This window comes from Pagrus pagrus (assembly GCF_965226575.1).
Source record: "Pagrus pagrus genome assembly, chromosome: 18".
Classification (NCBI taxonomy): domain Eukaryota; kingdom Metazoa; phylum Chordata; class Actinopteri; order Spariformes; family Sparidae; genus Pagrus; species Pagrus pagrus.
The window spans coordinates 22,854,236-22,874,846 of NC_140202.1; the positions used below are offsets into that span (position 1 = coordinate 22,854,236).

The 20,611-nt window shown below is 41.6% G+C and overlaps 1 protein-coding gene across 4 annotated transcripts in view; it reads right to left on the reverse strand.

Moving 5' to 3' along the window:
• The window catches only part of smoc1 (SPARC related modular calcium binding 1), a 53,139-nt gene that overhangs the window by 13,547 nt on the left and 18,981 nt on the right, over positions 1-20,611 (reverse strand). For 3 of the 4 annotated variants that reach the window (XM_084381562.1, XM_084381560.1, XM_084381561.1), the window contains exons 2-10: positions 19,430-19,595; positions 18,670-18,753; positions 15,663-15,775; positions 15,448-15,547; positions 12,462-12,509; positions 10,134-10,223; positions 9,095-9,175; positions 3,015-3,207; positions 1,255-1,337 (exon numbers count right to left, since the gene is read on the reverse strand). In XM_084381562.1, the coding sequence (XP_084237688.1) occupies positions 1,255-1,337; positions 3,015-3,207; positions 9,095-9,175; positions 10,134-10,223; positions 12,462-12,509; positions 15,448-15,547; positions 15,663-15,775; positions 18,670-18,753; positions 19,430-19,595 (958 nt within the window). The remainder of the gene's footprint in view (positions 1-1,254; positions 1,338-3,014; positions 3,208-9,094; positions 9,176-10,133; positions 10,224-12,461; positions 12,510-15,447; positions 15,548-15,662; positions 15,776-18,669; positions 18,754-19,429; positions 19,596-20,611) is intronic. The other variant, XM_084381563.1, reaches the window with a different exon arrangement.

Below are 20,611 nucleotides of genomic sequence, written 5' to 3' on the forward strand. Positions count from 1 at the left end.
TCAATGGGTGAACTTATTCTTTAAATAGTTTGTTATAGCTATCCACCTCACAAGAAAAAAGCAAACAAAGGGAAAAGTAAGAAAATATACAGCAGATTTACATTTTTAAAATGTTGTAAATGTAAATTTAGTTTGGTTTTAAGTGTTTCCATCTGTGTGCAAAGTGAAACTTTAAGCATGCAAAGATTATTAAGGATGCTGCAATAAAATCTGAGACTATTTCAGTGCTGTTCCATAGTGTTATGACAGAGGAGAAACAAGTATTTTTCTAGTAAAACGAGTACCTCAGTGTTGGATGAAAATGACGTTCCTGAACTGACTGAACTGGAAGTGAACAGATCCCAGCCTTCGCTCTCAGGGGACGAGCTCTTACAGTATCTCTTCCCCCTGACAGTGGTGGTATTGTGCCACTTTGTGTCCAGTGAGATTCAACCTGTAGCTGCATGCTGTTAATAGACCGCCCTCTCAAGCGTTCATCTCCCCTTTCCTTGATGTGACAACCATGAAATATTGTGCTTTGTTGTGGCGGTTCAGAACATCCCTCTACAGTACATAAAAATATCTCTCCACTCAGCACCCTGCGGTCTCCAACACCCCCAGCAGCCCCCCACAGCCTGCCCACCACACCCCGCAACACTCACACCTTCCATAAAACATGCCACACATCTGCTGCACAGTCAGGAGTCATGCTTGACTCTGTAAACTCACCAGATGGGGAATTAAATAAGAGTTACAATGCAACCTAAAATGATGGGGAAACAGAGGGGCAACAAAAGTAAGTGAGCAGTAACAAGGGCAGAGGAGTCTGAGTCGAGGTTACGACCTCTGCTTAAGAGTCTCTGATCTTTGCTGCCGGGGAATCCAACACCACCGAGTGTGGTTCGGTTGATTCTTAATCAAAGCCCTCGGTTAGCATGAAATGGGGGCGGGATGTATGTCGAGTTCAGATCAAAGATCGGTGACAAGACAAAACTAGTGTAGAACAGTACAGCAGTGCAAACGGGCCCGACTGAGCTCGACTCAAGCAAGTTGATTTGTCTAAATGAAGGAACTTCTAAGAAATCGATCAATCAGATTTTGCCTTTTTGTTTGTACAAAAGCTGCAAAAGTTCTCACATCTAGCTTTTGTCTACTTCTGTCTGACCCCTTCTACAAAAAATGACTCCAAATGTGATGTGCTAATGAGTATTTAAGCCTCCACATTTGTCAAAAATACAGTTTGACACAAGATAATAAATTGAATCCAAGAAAAACCTGTCAGGTCTCTGCCTTGGAAGGGATCTTCAGTGTCCGAGACACGAGATCGTGCAGCGCCGTCACACTCCGGCGTCTGGTACCTGTTACACAAAGAGGAGAGGACAGCAGGAACATGGTGGAGACATAAGAAGAAGCTCATGAAGGAAATAAACCTTTTTAACGTGTGAAACACCTGACACGTCTGAGGAGAAGAAATTAAGACTCAACAAAACAAAAACACCACAAAAGATTTTCCTGTTTCGGGCCTTATTGTTCTGAGGTGGAGCTTCAAACTAGGATGTTATTGTTGCAGGAGAAATATCTTTGTTTATCTGCATGCATTTAAAACCACCACCTATTGCTCTCTGCCATTAATCTGTGCATCCACTGCTCTGTAAAGAATTAACGACTGCGATTAACCTTTCTTTTTATCGACGCATAATAAATAAATTTGATTTGACGTGCACAAAGCCATAACAAACTGTTCGGCATTATGCGTGGCATGACTCGTTCTCTCCTGGCTATTGTATCAGTGGTTTCTTGAATCGGATGGAAAATTGAGCATGTGTGTCTCATTTGCCTTTTTTTTTTTTTTTTCTTTAGTAAAAGCAAGTTGTCATTTCTTTTTTCACAGTCTGTAGGGCCACTGATCCAAGATGGGATGTCTGATGCATGACTCTTCACATTGCTGTCCAGAGGAAAGAAATTAGGATGAGTGACACGAGGTCCAGTCCAAAACACAAGTGAAGATATAATAATCGCCTCAAGGTTGTAATCCAATATCTCAAAACTGCAGATGAGAGTTTGTTCTGGGTTAAGGAGTTATTTTGTGTTTTTATTTCAATACCTTCATTTGAAAGTATCCCGTCTTCCAATAGGAGCCAGGCTGAACACCAGCTAACTTTTTTTCTGATTGGAAAAAAGTCTGTACCTCATCCTGTAAAACATAAACCCTCCCATGGAGAGAGAATAATGAAGCCTCTTCAGGAACAAAAACAGCTCATCTGTTTAGCAGTTCATGCTTTCAAACATCCAATATCTTTCCCTTTATCCAGCGCTGTGTTTCAAGTTGTAATATTCACATTCTAGATACAACTCATGAGGAGTTTTTAAACAACCGAAACATGAGCAATGAGCATCGTTTGTTTCAGCATTTTTCTATCTCCGTCCATATGACATCCATTGTGCTTCCACCATTTCCCTGCAGGCAATATAAACAGCAGCGACTGCACTGAAAACAAACGTCATACCAAACACTGAGTGTTTATGGCCAGCTGAACGACATTCCCATCAGGGGCTTGAAGCTAATTGTTTTGCCAAGTGAGCCAGCAGCAGCAGCGGCATGATCCTGAAATCCTCATGATAAATTTAAAGTCGAAGCAGCAAAATCTTTTAGCCGTTAGCTCCACGAATGACAATGACGCTCTGTTGGTTTGTTGGTCCGTAAATGTGTTAAGTGAGTTTATGATAATGCTTACAACATGTTTTGGGTTGGTAGCCCTTATTTTATACCTTTAAGTAAAGTCTAACAGAGCTGATGTGGCTGTAGAGTCTATTAAAATGACATTCAGAGACTTAACTGCCAAAGTCAAATCAAGATACTGTAGGTATGAAGTAAAAACACTTATCTTTAAAAGTATGCAGTCTTGTCTTTGGTAGAAGAGGAAATAAACACTCAATAAGGACATAAGCTTATTATATATTCAAGTGGACATATTAATGCCGTAGTAGCTTAATAAATATACGGGGTTAAGTGCTTTTTCTATGAAAGACGTTACCTGGTGGAGGTTCCAGGAATGGGCCGTCCCGTGTCCACCAGCACACACCAGCAGTAGCCTGTAGACTGGTGGCACTGGACCGGTTTGTAAAGGCCTCCGGGCCCACAGTCTGGGATGAAAATGGCCTCGCGAGGATTCTGCCGAGCCTCGTCCAGTGCGCTCTGTCGCTCCTGGTCACAAGAGGGAACTTTCTCTAAAACCGTGAGAAACACACTCAATGCACAATGCACAATCAGACGACCAGAAATACACATTATATAATAAGATAATACATTTTTTTTTTGCAAATCAGTCGACCTCACCACGCTGTATTAACTCATCTGTATCCTGCAACATGAAGCCCTGCTACAATAAAACCTTTGGTAGTCCTGCCTCAGGTTGTATTGAAAAGCCTTTTCCCTCCACGATCTGTCATATGTGTCATATCTTCAACAACGGCAGCTCGGCCCTCGAGAGATGCTCCTGCAACACCTTGTCCCACCACGCTGTATTTACATTCACATCCATTTAGTCCATTGCTCACTCTTCAGCGAAGTTCAACAGAGCTGCACCGCTAAACCGGTTACCATGGCGACGGAGAGTGCTTTTACCGCTCCTGATCCCTCGCTACGAAGCACTGACCTACAATAGGAGGGTCATGCTAACAGTTTAAAGGCCTTTTCTTCAGGGCGGTGACGCGGCGCTTTCACATTTTTGGAGCTGATTAGTTCGGGTAGTCACACAGTTCCAGGAACCAAAAGCATAATCAAGACAATACGGCCCAGTCGCTGCCTGATTCGAGACAACAAAAGGGAAAAGAGGTTCTGAAATTTGATTTATTTCTCCTTCTTCAGAATTCAGTATATTTTCTACCCCATAATAGTGAAGGTATTCACAGGTTATATTAACAGTAGATCAAATGACTACCTGTATGTGAAAGAGGTTGATCTTGGTGACAAACCCACTAATATCACCCAGATCTGTAGTTCCCCTCAATGTTTGGTGTCTTTAAGCTTTTTGTTTTGGATTCAAAGTCAATCAAGTCTCATCGCTCTAATCAACCTTGTTTCCAGGTTGGAAAGCCGGTTAAAAAGTAGAACACATGTCGAACTTGAAGCCTACAGGCCCCTGAATGCATCCCGATTTTGTTCTTTGCGCACTGATGGCATCTAGCCGCTAGCTATCCATTTCCAGCTACTGTACTCTAGCCGAGTGGTTGTAACTAGTAACGTTAATAGTAGCAGCCAGGCAAAATGTCCAAGAACAGAAAAGTTGATGAAGGGGGAGGGAAATTTAGTAAGAAATGGGAACGTGAAAACATTTTTCTTCTCTGCAATGAGGCAGTGGGTTAACCCTAACCCAAAGGAAAACAATTTATGCCGGTACCTTGACACCAAACAAAAAAGCCAAGTATGCTAACCTTAACCACCAAGAACAGCGAGAAGAAGTCCAGGAATTTTAATGCAGGCTGTCAACAGCGTTGTCAACTGAATATGTTTGCAATTGTTACAACAAAAAATTATCCAGCAATTAAATACTAAGGCCAAACAGAACAAAAACACAGAAACACACACCCGCAGTGCTGCTCACTATCTTAAGACGAATGCATAGTAAAGTATTCTGGCTGTTTGGGCCAAATAAACTTGTGGTTGAACTTGCCCGAGCTATTAAAAACAACTCAAATTATCCAGCGTTCAAACTCACGCAGATAGTGTGAGGTGACCCGCTTTCCTTTCTCCTATGGGAGACGTCACAGTGACTCTCTCCACTATTTTTATGCTTTTTGGCTTACATGTTGCATCAGCATTCACCACAGCAATCTAAAACTACACCTAAGAGATGCCCTTTAATTCACATTCAAACACAATGCTGATTGATGTCATGGTTGATTTTGAAAACTTTAGATCAGTCTTTCCCTAAGTGTTGCTTTTCAGGAAAATTGATGCTTCTGGATTTCATTAAAAAAATTGTAATTTCAACTACATTTATTTCACAAACGTTAATCACAGTAGTTATCTGTCATCCTCCATAGTAATGTCAATAAAGATGGAGATGAGAGTGACAGCAGGTTCAGCAGCAGTGTGTGTGTGTGTGTGTGTGTGTGTGTGTGTGTGTGTGTGTGCGTGCGTGTGTGTGTGTGTGTGTGTGTGTGAGGGTTCATGTTTCCTGAGCACGGCTGCCAACGGAGAACTAAACGCGCCCCTGCACCAGAGAACTTTCTCTCCTGCGAAGACTCACTCTCAAGTGTTCTTAACGCTGTACCGTGGCTCTGGTCCTCGCCAAGCCTCCTTCCACATCCAAATTATTTAGCACTGTTTATTATACAGAGGTTATGCTGGCGCCAGGCGCTATGATTCCCAAAAGAAAATTGTTTTTATACATATAAATGGAAAAAAAAAAAGGCTGGACGGTTGCAATGTAATCCTCTCAGTTATGTGCGGAGTTGAAATTCAATCTACGACTTCTCTGCCTGCCTTGCATTTCTGCTCTATTTATTTTTTATTTTTGTTTCTTTTTTTTCAGTTGTACTTCTCTTCCCTTGGCAGGAACTGAATGATGAGAAACACAAAACCTCAGAAAACAAATATTGTGCTGAAAAAAGCAAACCACACAAGTGGATTTCAGTGTTGGTTGTAAAAATGTGCTTGTTGTTTGGGGTAATTTTTTCTTCAGGGCGAACTGATAATGGACAAAAGGTGACCGTCTGCAGTGTTTTTGATCATCCCATTATATGCCTTTCACTTTGGACCTTGTCCTCCATTCTCTGAGCCGTGGGAAACTATTTTTAAATGATCTTCTCTCTCCCTGATTTGTCAGTTTCTCTCCCTTAATCATTCATATTTTATCAATCTTTCAATCCCCTCCCTCCACCTCTTTAATGCCTTTGTCTCTTATTCTTTCACTTTCTTTTCCTCTACTCATTGTTTCTCTCCATCCAAATACCTCCCTCTCTGAACCTACCCCCACCCCACCCCACCCTCTCTACTCTTCGCTTCACTCCAATGGCTTTCAGCTGTGCAGTAATCACTGCAATATTGTCTCTAGCAAGCCTTCTCTGCAGTTAAAATAGCGGAAATGTTAGTAATAGGGGAGCTCTGTGAGTAGGTATGTAGGTGCATGTGTGTGTTTACGACCCTGAGTGCAACAAAAACCGGAGATGATGGAGAGCTCGCTCATAAAATGTTTCAACATCATCACTGGTTAGCGTGTTTGGTTGCTACGTGCTACAATGGTCACTTATTGTGCTGAAAAGTGAAACAGAAGCGTTTTGCTGCCTCAAACTCACTCACCCTGCATATTTTCATACAAAATCATGCTTTTATAAGACCGGATTACATTAAATCCCTTCAGCATTTTGTTTTTCTTTTGTTTGCTTCGCCGAGCAGCGGTTAGCGGGTTTCTGGTTCTCCACACACTTTTATAAATGAGCTGCATGACAGAGCGCTTCCCCCTCCTTACAGCGCTGGAACAACAGCACGTCAAAACCTGGCATCTGTTCTGAAAAATGGACTTTGCATCGCTTTGCCTAAGCAAACACGTTTCACTAACACAATCTCCACTTCGCTCTAAATCATAATTATGGGGTATCCAGAGACAGAGAGCCAGTAAATGAATAACGTAGCTCATGTGTGCAGAGGAGAGAGCTGCTTCTTGAGTGGAGAGAAGGATTGGAGAGGTTCTGATTCTGAGGAGTGTAAATATTGAGGATTTGTTGCAACAGATCTTCTCTAGTTTGGAAAAGGTTTTAGCAAGAAAGAAAGAAAGCAAGCTATGTGTAATGATCTCAGTTTTAAGATTTAGGATTTGGGCCTGAAGAGCTGGCATCTATAAAGCAACAAGCAGCGCCAACAGTAATACCACAGGGAAACACTAGGAGGAGGGAAGGTTGAAAAGTTTAAAACTATAAATGTTGGGCTGCAACTAACAATAATTTTTCTTGATTTCTTGATTTTTCATATAGTCCAGTTGCTCATTATATTTGACTAACAGTCAAAAACCCAAAGATATTCTGTTGATGTGTGATGAAAAAAAGCAACAAATCTAGAAGCTGGAACCAAAATGTTTTTTAAAAAATGACCAAAACGTGTCCACATATTTTTTCCTGAGCGCCAGCATCTTTTTTTGTTGTTGTTTCCAAAGAGGTGAGAGCGTTCATGGCCACTCCGAGGGCTTCGGGTTGAAAATCTCTGAACTTTTCAGAAAAGTGCTGGAGCTTGATATTCACCGTATTTTTGTCTCCAACACATTGAGTCAAGCACGCACATCCTTCTTGCCCTGATGTCTAAAGGAGCTGTGTCGATCATACAGATAGGTGTTTTTTCTCTCAGTGCACTACGCTTCATCCCAGTGCTCCCAAGTGCACCGCCAGCGCTTTTCTGCCCGAAAAAAACACTATGCGGACATGGGCCCTTACATTGATGATCAAAGTAGTTGCCAATGAATTATCTATCAATATACTACTCTGTTCTAACTGAATATACTTGAGTACCAGAGGTCTGACTGTGAAGAAGAAGTGGGTCACGTGAAAAGTTTGTTGGATTTAATGTTATCAAATCCGTTGAAGTTGGGAAGGAGGAAGATGGGGAGGGAACGCAGGAAAGAAATGACAAAAAACAATCATTATATTAGTGATATATTCAGTCGTGTTTGTGAATCTTTGAAGTAAATACTGTAATAACAACAAATATTCTATATGGTCAAGAAATAAAGTACAATGTTTTTTAAATGTAGTGAAGAAAAAGTTCAGTTTCACTTTATTAAGAGCTCAAGTACAAGGAGCATCACAACTGTAGACTTCAGCACTTTACTTTAGAGGATGTACTTGGTTAGTTCCCAGCACACACACTCACTCTGTGCGCAATCACATACAGATGCAGTCGCTGACACACACACATCGCAGCATCATGTCTCAATCGTGATGACATCTCCCCCTCAGTCAGCCTTGTCGCTTGTGCTTTGAGGACACTGGATGCTGATTGGAAACAGGAAGCTGGTGTTTCCACAGACGTTTCAAAGAGCTGTCACAGCGAATTTCTCATCTAACGTACGATCCTTAACCACAGTTTCCCCCACCGCCATCCCCGTCATTCAAAATACTGAGGAAGTTATTACAATCAACTTTTTGTGTGCTCTGTTGTGTGGGAGGGAGCTAACTATGCATCCTAATATAACAAGCACACAAGGCTGAGGCTAGCAGCAATTATTCATCCATTTATCTGATTTGATCTGAAAATCTGTGTATTTAGTACAGTAGATATCAGTAACTGGGGACATTAAAACTCTCTGTGAGACTCTATGAGAAAGCTGAACAATAACATAACATGAAGACAGAAATGCACACTTCGCAGAATATTAAATAAAAGACAAGCACCACATATCAGCTAACCAACAATCCATCCAACCCTGCACACATACACACTGTACTCATGCACTCAACCCCCACCGCCACACTGACTCGGCGCAGAAGCGTGAAAGCCGTCCAGCTGCCCAGAGGCTAGTGAACATGTCGAGGCATAATTGAAAAGGAGACGGGGAAAGCTAAACAAATTACACCAGAGGAAAGAAACCAAGAAACATAACCCCGACAGTGCAGGCCTGTCTTCAAACTGGAAATGTTTTACATTTAAATTATTGGCTTTGAAACTGGTTACACCAGAGATACTTTCAAAGTGTTGGCTTTATTTATTTAAGCTACTTCTCTGGTTTCATTTTCATCGTTGTCTGAAGATCAATATGTGGCGTATAACTGTATGCTGAAAACAGAAGATATTTGAGAAGGTGGATGTGCCGGCAAGAGAGGTGCGTTCATCAGTGGACATGATTCCTAACCCACGACTGCCGATTCTCACGTCTACGTGCGTGTCCGAAGAAATTTTATTTTCTTTATCAAAGATCCTGTATTGAGTTGTCTGGGAAGAGGGTTTACTATGGACAGACTTGAGAAACCAAACTGAATGTCTATCTTTTCCTGTTATTTGTTGAAAATTCTATTTTTGATGAATATTATTTGAAAACACTATTAAAGTGTTAATTTACTTCACATATCAAGGAAGAATAGATGCGTAAAGTTCTCAGAATGAGGACGGGTCTCTTTCTCTCACCTTGCTTCCTGGAACTGGAGCTGTTCTGCTTATTTTCTTTATAAACCAGCTGTTTTATCCACAGCGTTGGAGCGGTAATCTCTGCAATGACAGCAAGACAGAGTGATGATGAACTCCACAGTGTTTACACAGCTAAGCTTTATTTAACCTCGTCAGTCGGGTCCTGTCAACCAGTAGCTTCATATTTCCAACACTCGCACAGCCAAGCTTTGACCACGAAACCAAGAAGAGAAAATTTCATCCAAAGTCCTCGTATTTTCCAAAAATATCAAATTTGTCATTTGGTTTTTTTTGACAGCTGGAGTTTTCCATTCGATGTAATGGTTCATTTTTAAACAATTACATCTTGAGTTTGAATATTAATGGTCTGACACGCTGCAGCTTCACTGAAGTGAAGAACAATCTGAGGATCTAGAGCTTAAAGTTACACAAAAGTAGTATCTAGTCACCCCCATGCTGATGGAAAGTCGGGTGAAGTTTCGTAGTCCACAAAACATTTCTGGAGCTTCACAGCAAAACAGTGTAACAGCATTTTCCTGAACAACTCAAGTAGATGGGGACTAGTTTTGAAAAACAACTGAAAGAAGCCATGAAAATGGCATGATCCAAGTCTACAGAAGCCCCAAGATCCAAAACTACTTTGAAAAGATGTTATTTACAACCTTTTTTAAATCTTCACTGTAGCTGCTAAGCTAAAAGCGTTAGCGTACACCTATATAAAGTAGGTGCATAAGCTACGTCAAGGGTGTAAATAACGTCTTTTCAAATCAATTTGGGATCTCAGGGTTTCTGTAGACTGTAGAACCGGTTGTTTTTTGATGTTTTAAAACAAGTCCACATATTCTTCAGTTGTTTAGGAGAATGCTATTTAGCTGTGAAGCTCCAGAAATGTTTTGTGGACTGCGAAACTTCAACTGACTTTCCATCGGTGTCTGGGCGAGAAGACTGAATTTTCATTTTTGGGTGAACTTATCCTTTAACTTAAGGTGGCTGGTATGAATACATGCTACAGATGGAGAAGTAGTTGAAGGAGACTTACCATCACCCTCAGGGGGGACGTGAGTCTCCATAGTGGGTGTGGGCTTGGAGCCATCATCTGGGTTGAGGGTGAGAAAGAAACGGAAAGAGACTACCATTATTGAGGTTAATACAATCTACTCTCCAGAACTGTTGAATGGTTGGGATTTGCACATGGCCCGGCCAAGATAGATAGAAAAACAGACAGAGAGAGACAGATTGAATAATAGAAAAACACAGGACGACCACCCACATGTGGCTCTACAACTCTCACATAACACATCAACTAATCAACTCCTTACACACACTCTCACAACAAGCTGCACATTTATCACACTCATAATCACTTGCAACCACACACACATGCACATACTGTACATACACTCACATAACGAGACCACCAGCCCCCCCCATCAGGACCCGCATGAGTGCGGTGCAGGTGTAGGATGTGTTGATAGGCACAAAAAAAGGCCCACCCACAACGAGCCCAAACACAGAGGCGAGCTGGGGGAGGGAAGGAGTGTGAACTTTGTCAAAATAGGGAAATTTGTCCCACTAAGGATGCCGATGTTTGGCAGTTGCTTGTTCCGCCCAAAACGTTCCAGTGTACGATGAAATCTTGCAGTGATGGTTACAGTCTCCTGTGGATTATTCCAGCTCTGCCGTCACATCAAAAATTGCCGCTTGACTCATGAAACGAATGTACAGATTTTGTCTTCATGGATGTTCATCGCATTCAAAAAATTATTAATGGCATTGGTTGCCCTGGTTGTATTTCACTGCTCCATTTGTACAACAAAAATATGAGAAAGTGGATAAAAACTTTAGGAATTAATGTCGCGATAGACCGATTATCTGCTTGATTATTGGTTGCGATTTTCAGCATTTTTCTGATTATCGGTATCTGTGATTTTGCATACACGTGCACTCAACCCCCCCACCGTACTGACTTGCTGCAGTCAGTTTTTTGTTTGGCATCTAGATCTTGTTTACAAGTAATTATGCAAATGTGTCGCTGCTGCAGATAGAAAACGATGTGGATAAAAAACCATAGGAAACAGCATATTCTCACTGTCCTAAAATCTTAACATGGCTTTATAAAAAAAATTAATATTTCTAATGATTAACAACGTTGACTTCTGGTATAACACAAAATCTAAAAAATGTTTTAGTAAGATTCAGGAAAAATGCCCCAAACACCACATTTTTGTTTTTACATATATCTCAGACAGTGCTGTGAATTGAGCTACCTAGAATACTCACCCATGTGCAGTTTTGTAGCATCTGGAACACTCCTTAGGAAATAATTCAATTAAAGCACACCACAGAGAACTGGAGTCACTAAAGTACGTCCTTAAAATCAGACGGCTCGTCAGTAAACACTGATCTGAGGTCAAACTGACCTGATCTGGTCAAACTGGAAATAAAATACAATAGTTACTAGTTTGGTCTCAGACAAGTGCAAACCTGGTCAAACAACCTGCTGCAGATTTCCTTCTTGAAAGCTTTTTTTTTTACTGGTAATTCTGAACTTTCCCAATAAAACACAGTGATGATGCATGCTGAGCATGTTTAAATGTATTCTGTAACTTACAGTATATGTCAATTACTGTTTGATCCAGGTCTGGACTGTGAGCTAAAAACTGTGAGGGGAAAAAAACAATTAATGTAAGCATCGACAGCAAACCCTCACCTCGACTATCACCTGCACCCTCATCTGTCACCCTCTACCCCACAAGTCATCCACAACTACCTCATGTCTCTTTCACATGCAAAAAAACTCCTATTTCATCAACTTAAACGATGAACATGGCTATTGTTAATACTCACTGCCGTCAAGCTATCATGTTAGTACTGGGAAACCTTTGTGAGCCTTGTAAAAGATTTTGATTATGTGCCATGAGTGCATGGGCTGCGTGCGCGCTGGTGGGCAGGTACATGGGCAGAAAAGCAGGCAGGCTGTCCAATCATTTTATTTGATCCAAATTAAATTATTGGATAGGCCACAGGTGCCACAGGCATCCGATTTTCCCTTTTCTTTTCCCGAGCATTTGTTTTAGTGAAAGCTACAAATAAAACTAAGCATGCTTCTAAAGTAACTCCCCAACCCCAGCTTTAAGATGCATTGGTTAACTCTAAAGAACATCTAAATCATCTAAAAGCTACAAGTGAAACATCAGTCATGTTCCTTTCTGCCCTGAACAAATATGGACTTTGCACGGATGAGATGGGGAAAAAAATAAGGTCAAAAGACACTTTGAACGCGCGCTCTCTTTCTGTCTCTTCCACACAAATAGAAGCACTCACATACAGTACATGCTCACACAACCTCCAGCAGATCTCAACTCACCTTTTCTACCAGAGTTCGGTGGCCCGGGCGGTTTATCGGTTACTGACCCTGTAAAGAAAGAACAAAACATAACATGTACGAAGCAAAGACTAGACAGCAGCGACAACTCCTCTGGGCTGTTTATTCATTTCAGAAGCAAAAACAATCACTCAAGAATTAACCCCTGACTGCAAATAAATCATTTTGCAAAAGATTTTTCATAATGTTTTATTGTTCCAACATCACACAGGAACACAAACCAAAACCAAAACTCCCACAGATTACCAAACCCACTGACGTCTAGACTATAGTTAGACGTGGAGGTTTATTTAAAGTTGGATGAGTACGGTCTGTTAGTACTTGATAGCAGGCACACATTGAAACATTAAGCTTGTTGCTTTATAAGTTTCCAAATATCATTCTCATTTGGTGCATGCGGGTAGGCGGTTTCATGCGTGGGTGCATGGAGGGAGAAGAGCTAAATTAGACAGTGCAACCAATTACAAAAGAAGGGGAGAAATTTTGAGTTAAGGCAACTGGAAGGAAATTTACTACCTGACAATCCACTTGTCCCAGCATGAGTTCCCATAAATTCACGGAAGTTTCCTGCAAACGTATGTGAGATGATTGATTTGGGTCACAGTGTACAGGGGCGTCTGAGTATGAAAGTGAAGGTTATTTGTTGTCAGTCGAGAGCGGATGAGAGGGAACGTAAGGGGGATGAGAGTTGGGCAATGTACGACTGTCGCAGCTGTAAACGGTTACAGGTTTATTGTGCCCAGATTCTGGTTCCAGTGTCATACATACCTTTGCAAGAAACAATGAAGATATTGGATCTTATGCAGGACAGAAAGGACACAGGTAGAGACTGGATTTCATAAAGAGTTTGTTTAAAGCTGGGCAGCTGAGTATTTTATTGAGTGTTTTTATTTTCATACAACATTTGTCCCTAACTCTTGCTATTATTGCTCTAAGCTGTTACCAGAAGTCACGTCCATTTAGTATTTTCCGATGGCTGTCCATCATTTTGACAGATGAGACAACTGAGGGCCATCTACTGTTACGTTAATAAATTACGAGACTACTTAGACTGTGTCTCATTATCATAATTTTTTTTTTACTAAAATGACCAGTAGTAATAGATTATGATTGAATATTTACAACCATGCTCCTGTCAGAAAGTCTAACACAACCTCTGGCTGGCACTGAACCTTCATACACATGTGTACTTTTCCTGCAGACCATCACACGCGTTATTGTCGAGTCAATCGGCAGGATTATTACAGGCAAATTGATTGTGTTAACTTACTGACCAGTTAGTGACAATGACCACAAGTAGTTACCCTGACACAAAGCTTCCAGCAGAGCACTTTGAAAGATTTTGTAAAATCTGTTTTCCCCAAATACCTAAACACACTGCACGGAGAGTCATCTTCAAGATGCACAGATGGTTTGCATCAAAAAAGCTTTCTTGTCTGCTGAACAAATACCAAATATCTGAACTTCCACTACGCATAAATATACATTTGTAAATGGGAAAAGCAGTGCAGATATGTAACCATGCTCTATTTGTGAACAGCTTCTTTTCATGAGACTGAAACACAGCAGGTGCTGAGGGAGACCATACAGGTGATTAGTGGCACAAGTGGGAAACACAGAGAAGAGACAGGGCACAGATTGTTTGAGGCAGAGAGATAAAGAAGCTGAGACATGAACAGACTGAGTCGGAGCGGGAAGCCTCTGGCGGTCTGTTGAGCAGCTTCAGAGGGGCATGCGACCACTCTCACCACACTCTCCACACAAAATTTGCACCATATGCTCGAGTGGCTGCGCAATCCAATTCTGGCAAAGACCGCTGTGTATTATCTTCTGAGGGAAAATGATGGTGATTATCATAAAATGTTCCCATCCAGGATGAGTGCGCAGAGCTCTGCTCTCTCTCTCTCTCCTCCGGGCCGCTCGGAGCAGTTAGATGAGGGGGAGAGGGGGAGGCTCGAGAGGCCCCTGGATGTATGGCCATTAGCCTCCTCGTTGACCTTGCACCTGCTATACGCCACATGACATGTAATGCACGTGTGCTCTTAGTATGGCAAGATGAAGCCTCTTTAATGGTAACTCAAAGTTTGGGTTCATTCTTGGTCAGGCTTCCTAAAAGTCATTCATTTATGCTCAGTGTAAAAGGGTGAGCCAGGTGAAGTTTTGTAGTCCACAAAACATTTCTGGAGCTTCACAGCAAAACTGTCTTCTCTTGAATGGCCAGAAAATATAGTATAAGATGGCTTCAAACAGCTCATCCAATGTAATCCAGGTCTCCAGACTTCGAGATCCCAAACTGAATGAAGTAGACATTTTGAAGCGTGATGAACCTCGCCCACTTCAGATGAGGTGCACGCTATCGCTTTTAGCTTAGCAGCTTTCAAAAGGATGTAAATAACACTTTTCAAAGGCTCTTGGGCCTTCTGGAGATTTGGATTACACTGCAGTTTTTCGGGGTTTTTTTCTTTGTGAAGAGTTCCCATCTATTTCAGTTTAGAAGAATGCTCCCGTGTCCCTTTTACGTTTTACTGCAAATATATAGTTGTATATTACTGTAACACATCCATTCTCAATCTCGATGTAAATCCTGTGAATAAAAACTATTTCTAGCTGTTTTTCACATTTGAGAAATGTCCACTTCTCACACTGACTGAGAGTTAATTGGCCCAAACCTCAGTTACTTGGCTTCCAAACTCTCTTGGCTCATTTGAACCGCTGAAATTTCTAAATGCTTGTTATTTTATGCTGCTTCTGTCAGGAAGCCTTCAACCTTTCTAAACATTGTTAAACATTACATTAGAAGAGCTGCTCTCGCTGCTCAAATAACTCTGATCACTAATGCGCACAGCTCTGAGGCAGGACAGATGCAAGCTGTGCTGGCAGCAAAGTCTTAACACATCAGCAACCTTATATGGGAGAAAAGTTTCGGACATGTCATCCACAGGTCTTCAGGACGTTTTCCCACCAGTACCTGAACACACCGGGGTCCTGTTGTGCACAGAGGAGCCACTCACTGGCTTGCCGTCAGTTGTGACACACCAGCAGTAGCCTGTCAGAGTATGACACTGGACCTGCAGAGGCAGAAAGGTAAATCACGCTTAAAAATGACAACAGCTTGTATCATTAGACCGTAAATTCAGCAGAAGGTTCAGCATGACGTAAATCTGATGAGGAAGCGAGACGGACCTGAGCAAACGTTCCATCCTCGTTGCATTCTGGGATAAACATGGACTCCTGTGGTCTCCGGGCTTGTTCCAAAGCCTGGGTCCTCTCAACACGGCACTTGGACTGACCCGCATCTGTAACAGATTGACAGGACGGCCTGCTAAAATACATCGAGTATACAAACCAACAGCACACGAGATGCATGTTCTTTGTTAACAACACCTTGTTCACACCGGGAGCTGACCGGCACAGCCACAGATTGCTGCTATTGGCTACAGAGTGCCGTCTGACGTTTAGGTGCCTTGCTCAAGGGCAGCTTTTTGATAGATGTACCTGAATAGGAGCATTTATACACTTTCTGCTGATTCAAGTTTTGAATTTTGAGCCATTTTCCCAACCTTTAGGCTATTTTTCTTTACTGGTGACGTGCTGATCAAAATCTATGTGACAGTCACAAATGTGACGGATGAGGTCATGTTTTAAAGTCTAATTTGGGTTAAGTTTAGTCTTGTTCACCAAACTCTACGTCCCAGAAGCAGCGATGGGCGACCAAATGAAACGAACGATTACTTTGAGTTTGCACATTGTTGGAAACATTTGGGATAATGTACAGTAAGTACAAAACTCAACAAAGGTGTAGTCGTTTTTACACATTGTAATTCACAATTCTTCATATCATATCTTTACTTGTTGCAGCTCTACTGTCTTTAAAAACCTTTGACACTCCTGTTACATGAAGCCCAGACAAGTCAAAGACCTTACACTATACAAAAAAATCCTAAGACAACACATTCCTCCACACTGACCATTACCAGAGCCAGAGGTAGACTATGAGCACCACATTGTTAGTGCTGAGTGCGTCATGTGCCCTACACTGATATTTTGAAATGTCAGTGGAAAGTGAGCTTATGTTCCTGCAGCTCTGATGAGCCAGACCTGCTGTCAGGGGACAGAGATGGAAGGAGCTGAAAGGTCGGAGAATGAAGTGCGCTCCACTGGTCGCCGGTTCAAAACACTATCTGCATGCAACTACTGTTTTTATTGCACTCATAGCTCCTGTGGAGTTGAGCTCCGTGTTCGACTGTTCGTGTATACACACTGACACCAGGGAGCTGACCGGTGCGACCGCAGTCCTCCACTTTTGGCAAGAGTTCTCCCCGGATAAATAAAAGTTTAAAAAAATCAGTTCTGGACCTGAGCGGAGACAGACATGTTGTCTCCTCCAGAGTAGAAGACAGACGGAGCCAGAACAAGGTGATGATGTCACCAACAGGGACAGACAGACATGGTTACATGAATTTATAAACTTTGAGTATATTTAGTCTTACCTTTGAGACAAAGCTCATTAAATATTGCAATGCTTGTGTCCCATGGAGAACAAGCAAAAACAGTCCAATGTCCTGCTGCAGAACCCAGCAACACGTTTAAAAGAGTCTGATTTATGGAAATAACTTATGATCAGAGGCTTTTTTATAATTTCTTCCCTCATATAAAGGTTTGTTACCTCTGACAAGGAGGTTGTGTCTTCACCCGGTTTTTCAGCAGGATTACACTGAACGGATTTCCATGAAACCAGGAATTTTTTCTCACTTTCTTTAACATTGCGAGATTTCCATTAATTTCTCATGGAATAAAACATGTATACTGTATACTAGGGTTGGACTGATTATCAGCCTGGCCAATTATTGGATCAAACATTCAGCATCACCTTTTTTCGGATTATCAGAATCAGAATCTTTTCTTTTTTAATCCAATTTTCGATAAAATCATTTGAAATCTGCTTCTTTTGCCTTGACGCAGCGTAGAATCTGCAGAGAAATGTTAATGCATAAATAAACAGCCTGGCATAAGGAATAAAAGAGAAATAAGTGGGAGAATAAAAAAAACGTACAAAATGTAAAAAAGAAACAATGGGTAGATTAAATGGAGCACTGCAAGTAGAGTGTAAAGAAAAAAAACTCAACATTTGATTTTGATTTTCACTAATTGAATTTATAAGAAGGCTCTTTGTTAAGCCTTTGAAAGAGATTTAAAGGAAGATACTTAGTTACAGCCCATCACTGAAAACACATGCTACAACCTGAATGAAATAATACATCCGTTTATCATTTTCATTTTTAGACATTTAGAGTAACGAGCCGGCTGGTTTGACTCTACCCGTATTGTTTATTCACAGCTAAATGTTGAATAAACATGTCTTCCTGTTGTATTAACCATCGTTATGTGTTTGTTGTCGTGTGTGGTTGCTTGTTGTACCTGTCCGCAATTTATACATCTCGTATTCAAACGTATCTGTTGTGTTTAATCTGAGTCTCACGCACACCTCAATAAGCCTCTGCCAGGCTTCGCCATTGTAAACAAGGATCGGTTCATGAACTGCCTGCTTAAATAAAGCTGCAGTTTCATGACAACAAAAACAGGCTCGCCGCATCTGCACTGACTGTGTGAGCTTTGCCCCGGCTTTCCTTCCCTTGGCACACCACAGATATTATGAAACAAAACCGCGCATTACCATACAGAGGGAACACATTTCACTCCAAAAATGGATCTGGTTGGGACTGCTGTTTTCCTAATGGACAGTGGGGCTGAAAAAAAAAGGGGGGGGGGGGGAATGCCAAGATCCAACCTTGACTCTAGACCTATCAATCTCTGCTGTTGTTGAGTGGCTGGCATCCAGAGACGGAGGAAGTGTGTGATCCTGGTCTGTAAAAACTTACACGCCTACAGAGAGGCGGAAAATGAAAGACATCTTCTCATTCAGTTCCACATTTCCCAAACTGTCTGGAGTTCACTTTTGGTCCGGGCTTCAACATCTTAAACATCCGAGTCTCTGGGCTTTTTCTTTCTGAGTTTACAGTATGTGTTCTCCAAGAGAGGATAAGATTAGGTTACAATAAGGCATAAAATGTAATGCTAGTTTTGAATTTTGGCAACACTGAGCAATCTACCATTTAAGCTTGTGTCACAATCACTGCCTGATTGTAGGACTGTGGACCGAGTTGGTGTTCATAGGTTTCCTGGTCCTTACCTTTGAGCTCCAGGTCTCTCCCCTCAGATGAGGAAGTCGGTGCTGGAGCCACCGGCAACTGATCGATTTTAACCCAGTTCTTACCTGAAAGACAAAGTCACGCCATGTTGTTTGTATATTCAACAATACTGTTAATGTTTTTGTTGTATTGAGTCTAAAAAAACACAAGTAAGATAGCATTTTAAAACAACAATTTTCACCCAGGATACCAGTTTAGTTACATCACCTACGTAACGTGACTTACGTTAGGTATTGTACATACATACATTTGTAACCAAAGTTTCATAAGTCAGACAGTCATTTTAACGCCAAACCACAATGTTTACCTACAGTAAACCTAACCAAGTAGTTTTTGTGCCTAAACCCAAGCACGCTATGATAGTCCAGTACATCTGTTACAACAACAGTCTGTCCAATTGATTCTCCCTAAAATGTATTAAATCACAATGATACTGAGATATATAATTGCATAAAACCATATTTGGAACCATCGTTTCTGTAGACTAGGATATCTGTTATCTCGGAGTTATGTTATTGTCAAGCAGTTACACTTTTAAGCACAGAGGTTTTATCAAGCCCTTGTTGGTGCATTCACAGAGACTCCAGTGTAAAATACTTCTAGTGCAAGCAGTATACAAGAGTTGTGTGAAAAATCATAGTTTCTTGCATTGAAAACCAGCAGATTAATCTCAAATCTGAGTTTCCATGAATGCACCCTCAGAGTTTTTGTCTCACACTGTAATCAGAGTTCAGTTCTCACCTCGACACCGGCTGCGTGGTGCCAGTGTCAATGTTTTATCCTTGCAGCGCGCCCTCTGCAGCTCACAGCCGGTCTCATAGCTCCGCCCGTCCGAGCCGCACACCGGCCTCCCCTGCGTCCGTGAGCAGATGACACCACAGTGACTGTCTCTGTCTCCGATCAGCCACTGCAATGAGAAATACAGCAACATGTTGGCACAGAAATGTAACTGATTTCAGGTCTCATACAACATGACAGATCCATCTTAAGATCACTGATCTCACAGATTTGTTCTCTTTCCTTAAAAATGGGTTTGTTCTTTCTGTTTGGCTCTTTTTCTTTTTCTTTATTTCTAGTTTCACTGTGTTTGAACAAAGGCTGCATTCAGCTGAATCTGAGATTATGCCAAAGTAACGTACAAACTGGACTCATGGGTCGCTTGCCCATTTTGCTGAAAACATTTCTCTGCTCCTTGAACACCGGTCGGCTGCTGCCTTTCTTTGTTTAGGCTACTGTAACGACGCTGTGAGCAGCGCTGCACTGAACCTAGAGGCTAATTTATCTAATGATCTTTGGCTGGAGACAGGTTGAACCTTGATTAAGTTACAAAGGAGCCAAACCACATTTAGAGCAATGGGATTTTTTCTCCCCTTCTCCCCAGATCTTTACTCATGATCTATTAGTCAGTTGATTTGACTCTACTGTTGGAAATGGCTCTTGGCTTTACAGCTGTCTCAAATATATTTAAGGTCTAAATGATTTCAGGGGAGCACGAACTTTGCCAAAAAGATGGAGTTAGTGAGGAGAGAGAGTAGGTGTGCACTGAGCTGCACCAGAATCCTTCGCCGAGCAGCGTGTCTGAGCCAAATCTTGTGAAAATGTTTAAAAACATGAGGAGCTCTTGATTGGTTTTATCTTGGAGTTGATTAATAAAGGTTGTGGCTGCTCAAGCACCTGTTTCATGAAATTCTCAAGTAGGAAACTTTCCCAGATGCATTTTTCACTCGAGGCCTTTCAAGAAATTACCAGAATGCTGGTTGGACTTCTGCATCTGACACGGGAGATCTTATTAAGAACAGGTACGAAGGCAAAAAGGTGGTGGAAAAAGAGACGCAGGCAGCAACGAAAAGGCACACTTTCCATCCTGCATTCCCCCGAATCCTATCAGACCATCTAAGGCAGTTTTTCAGAAGAAATGCATTT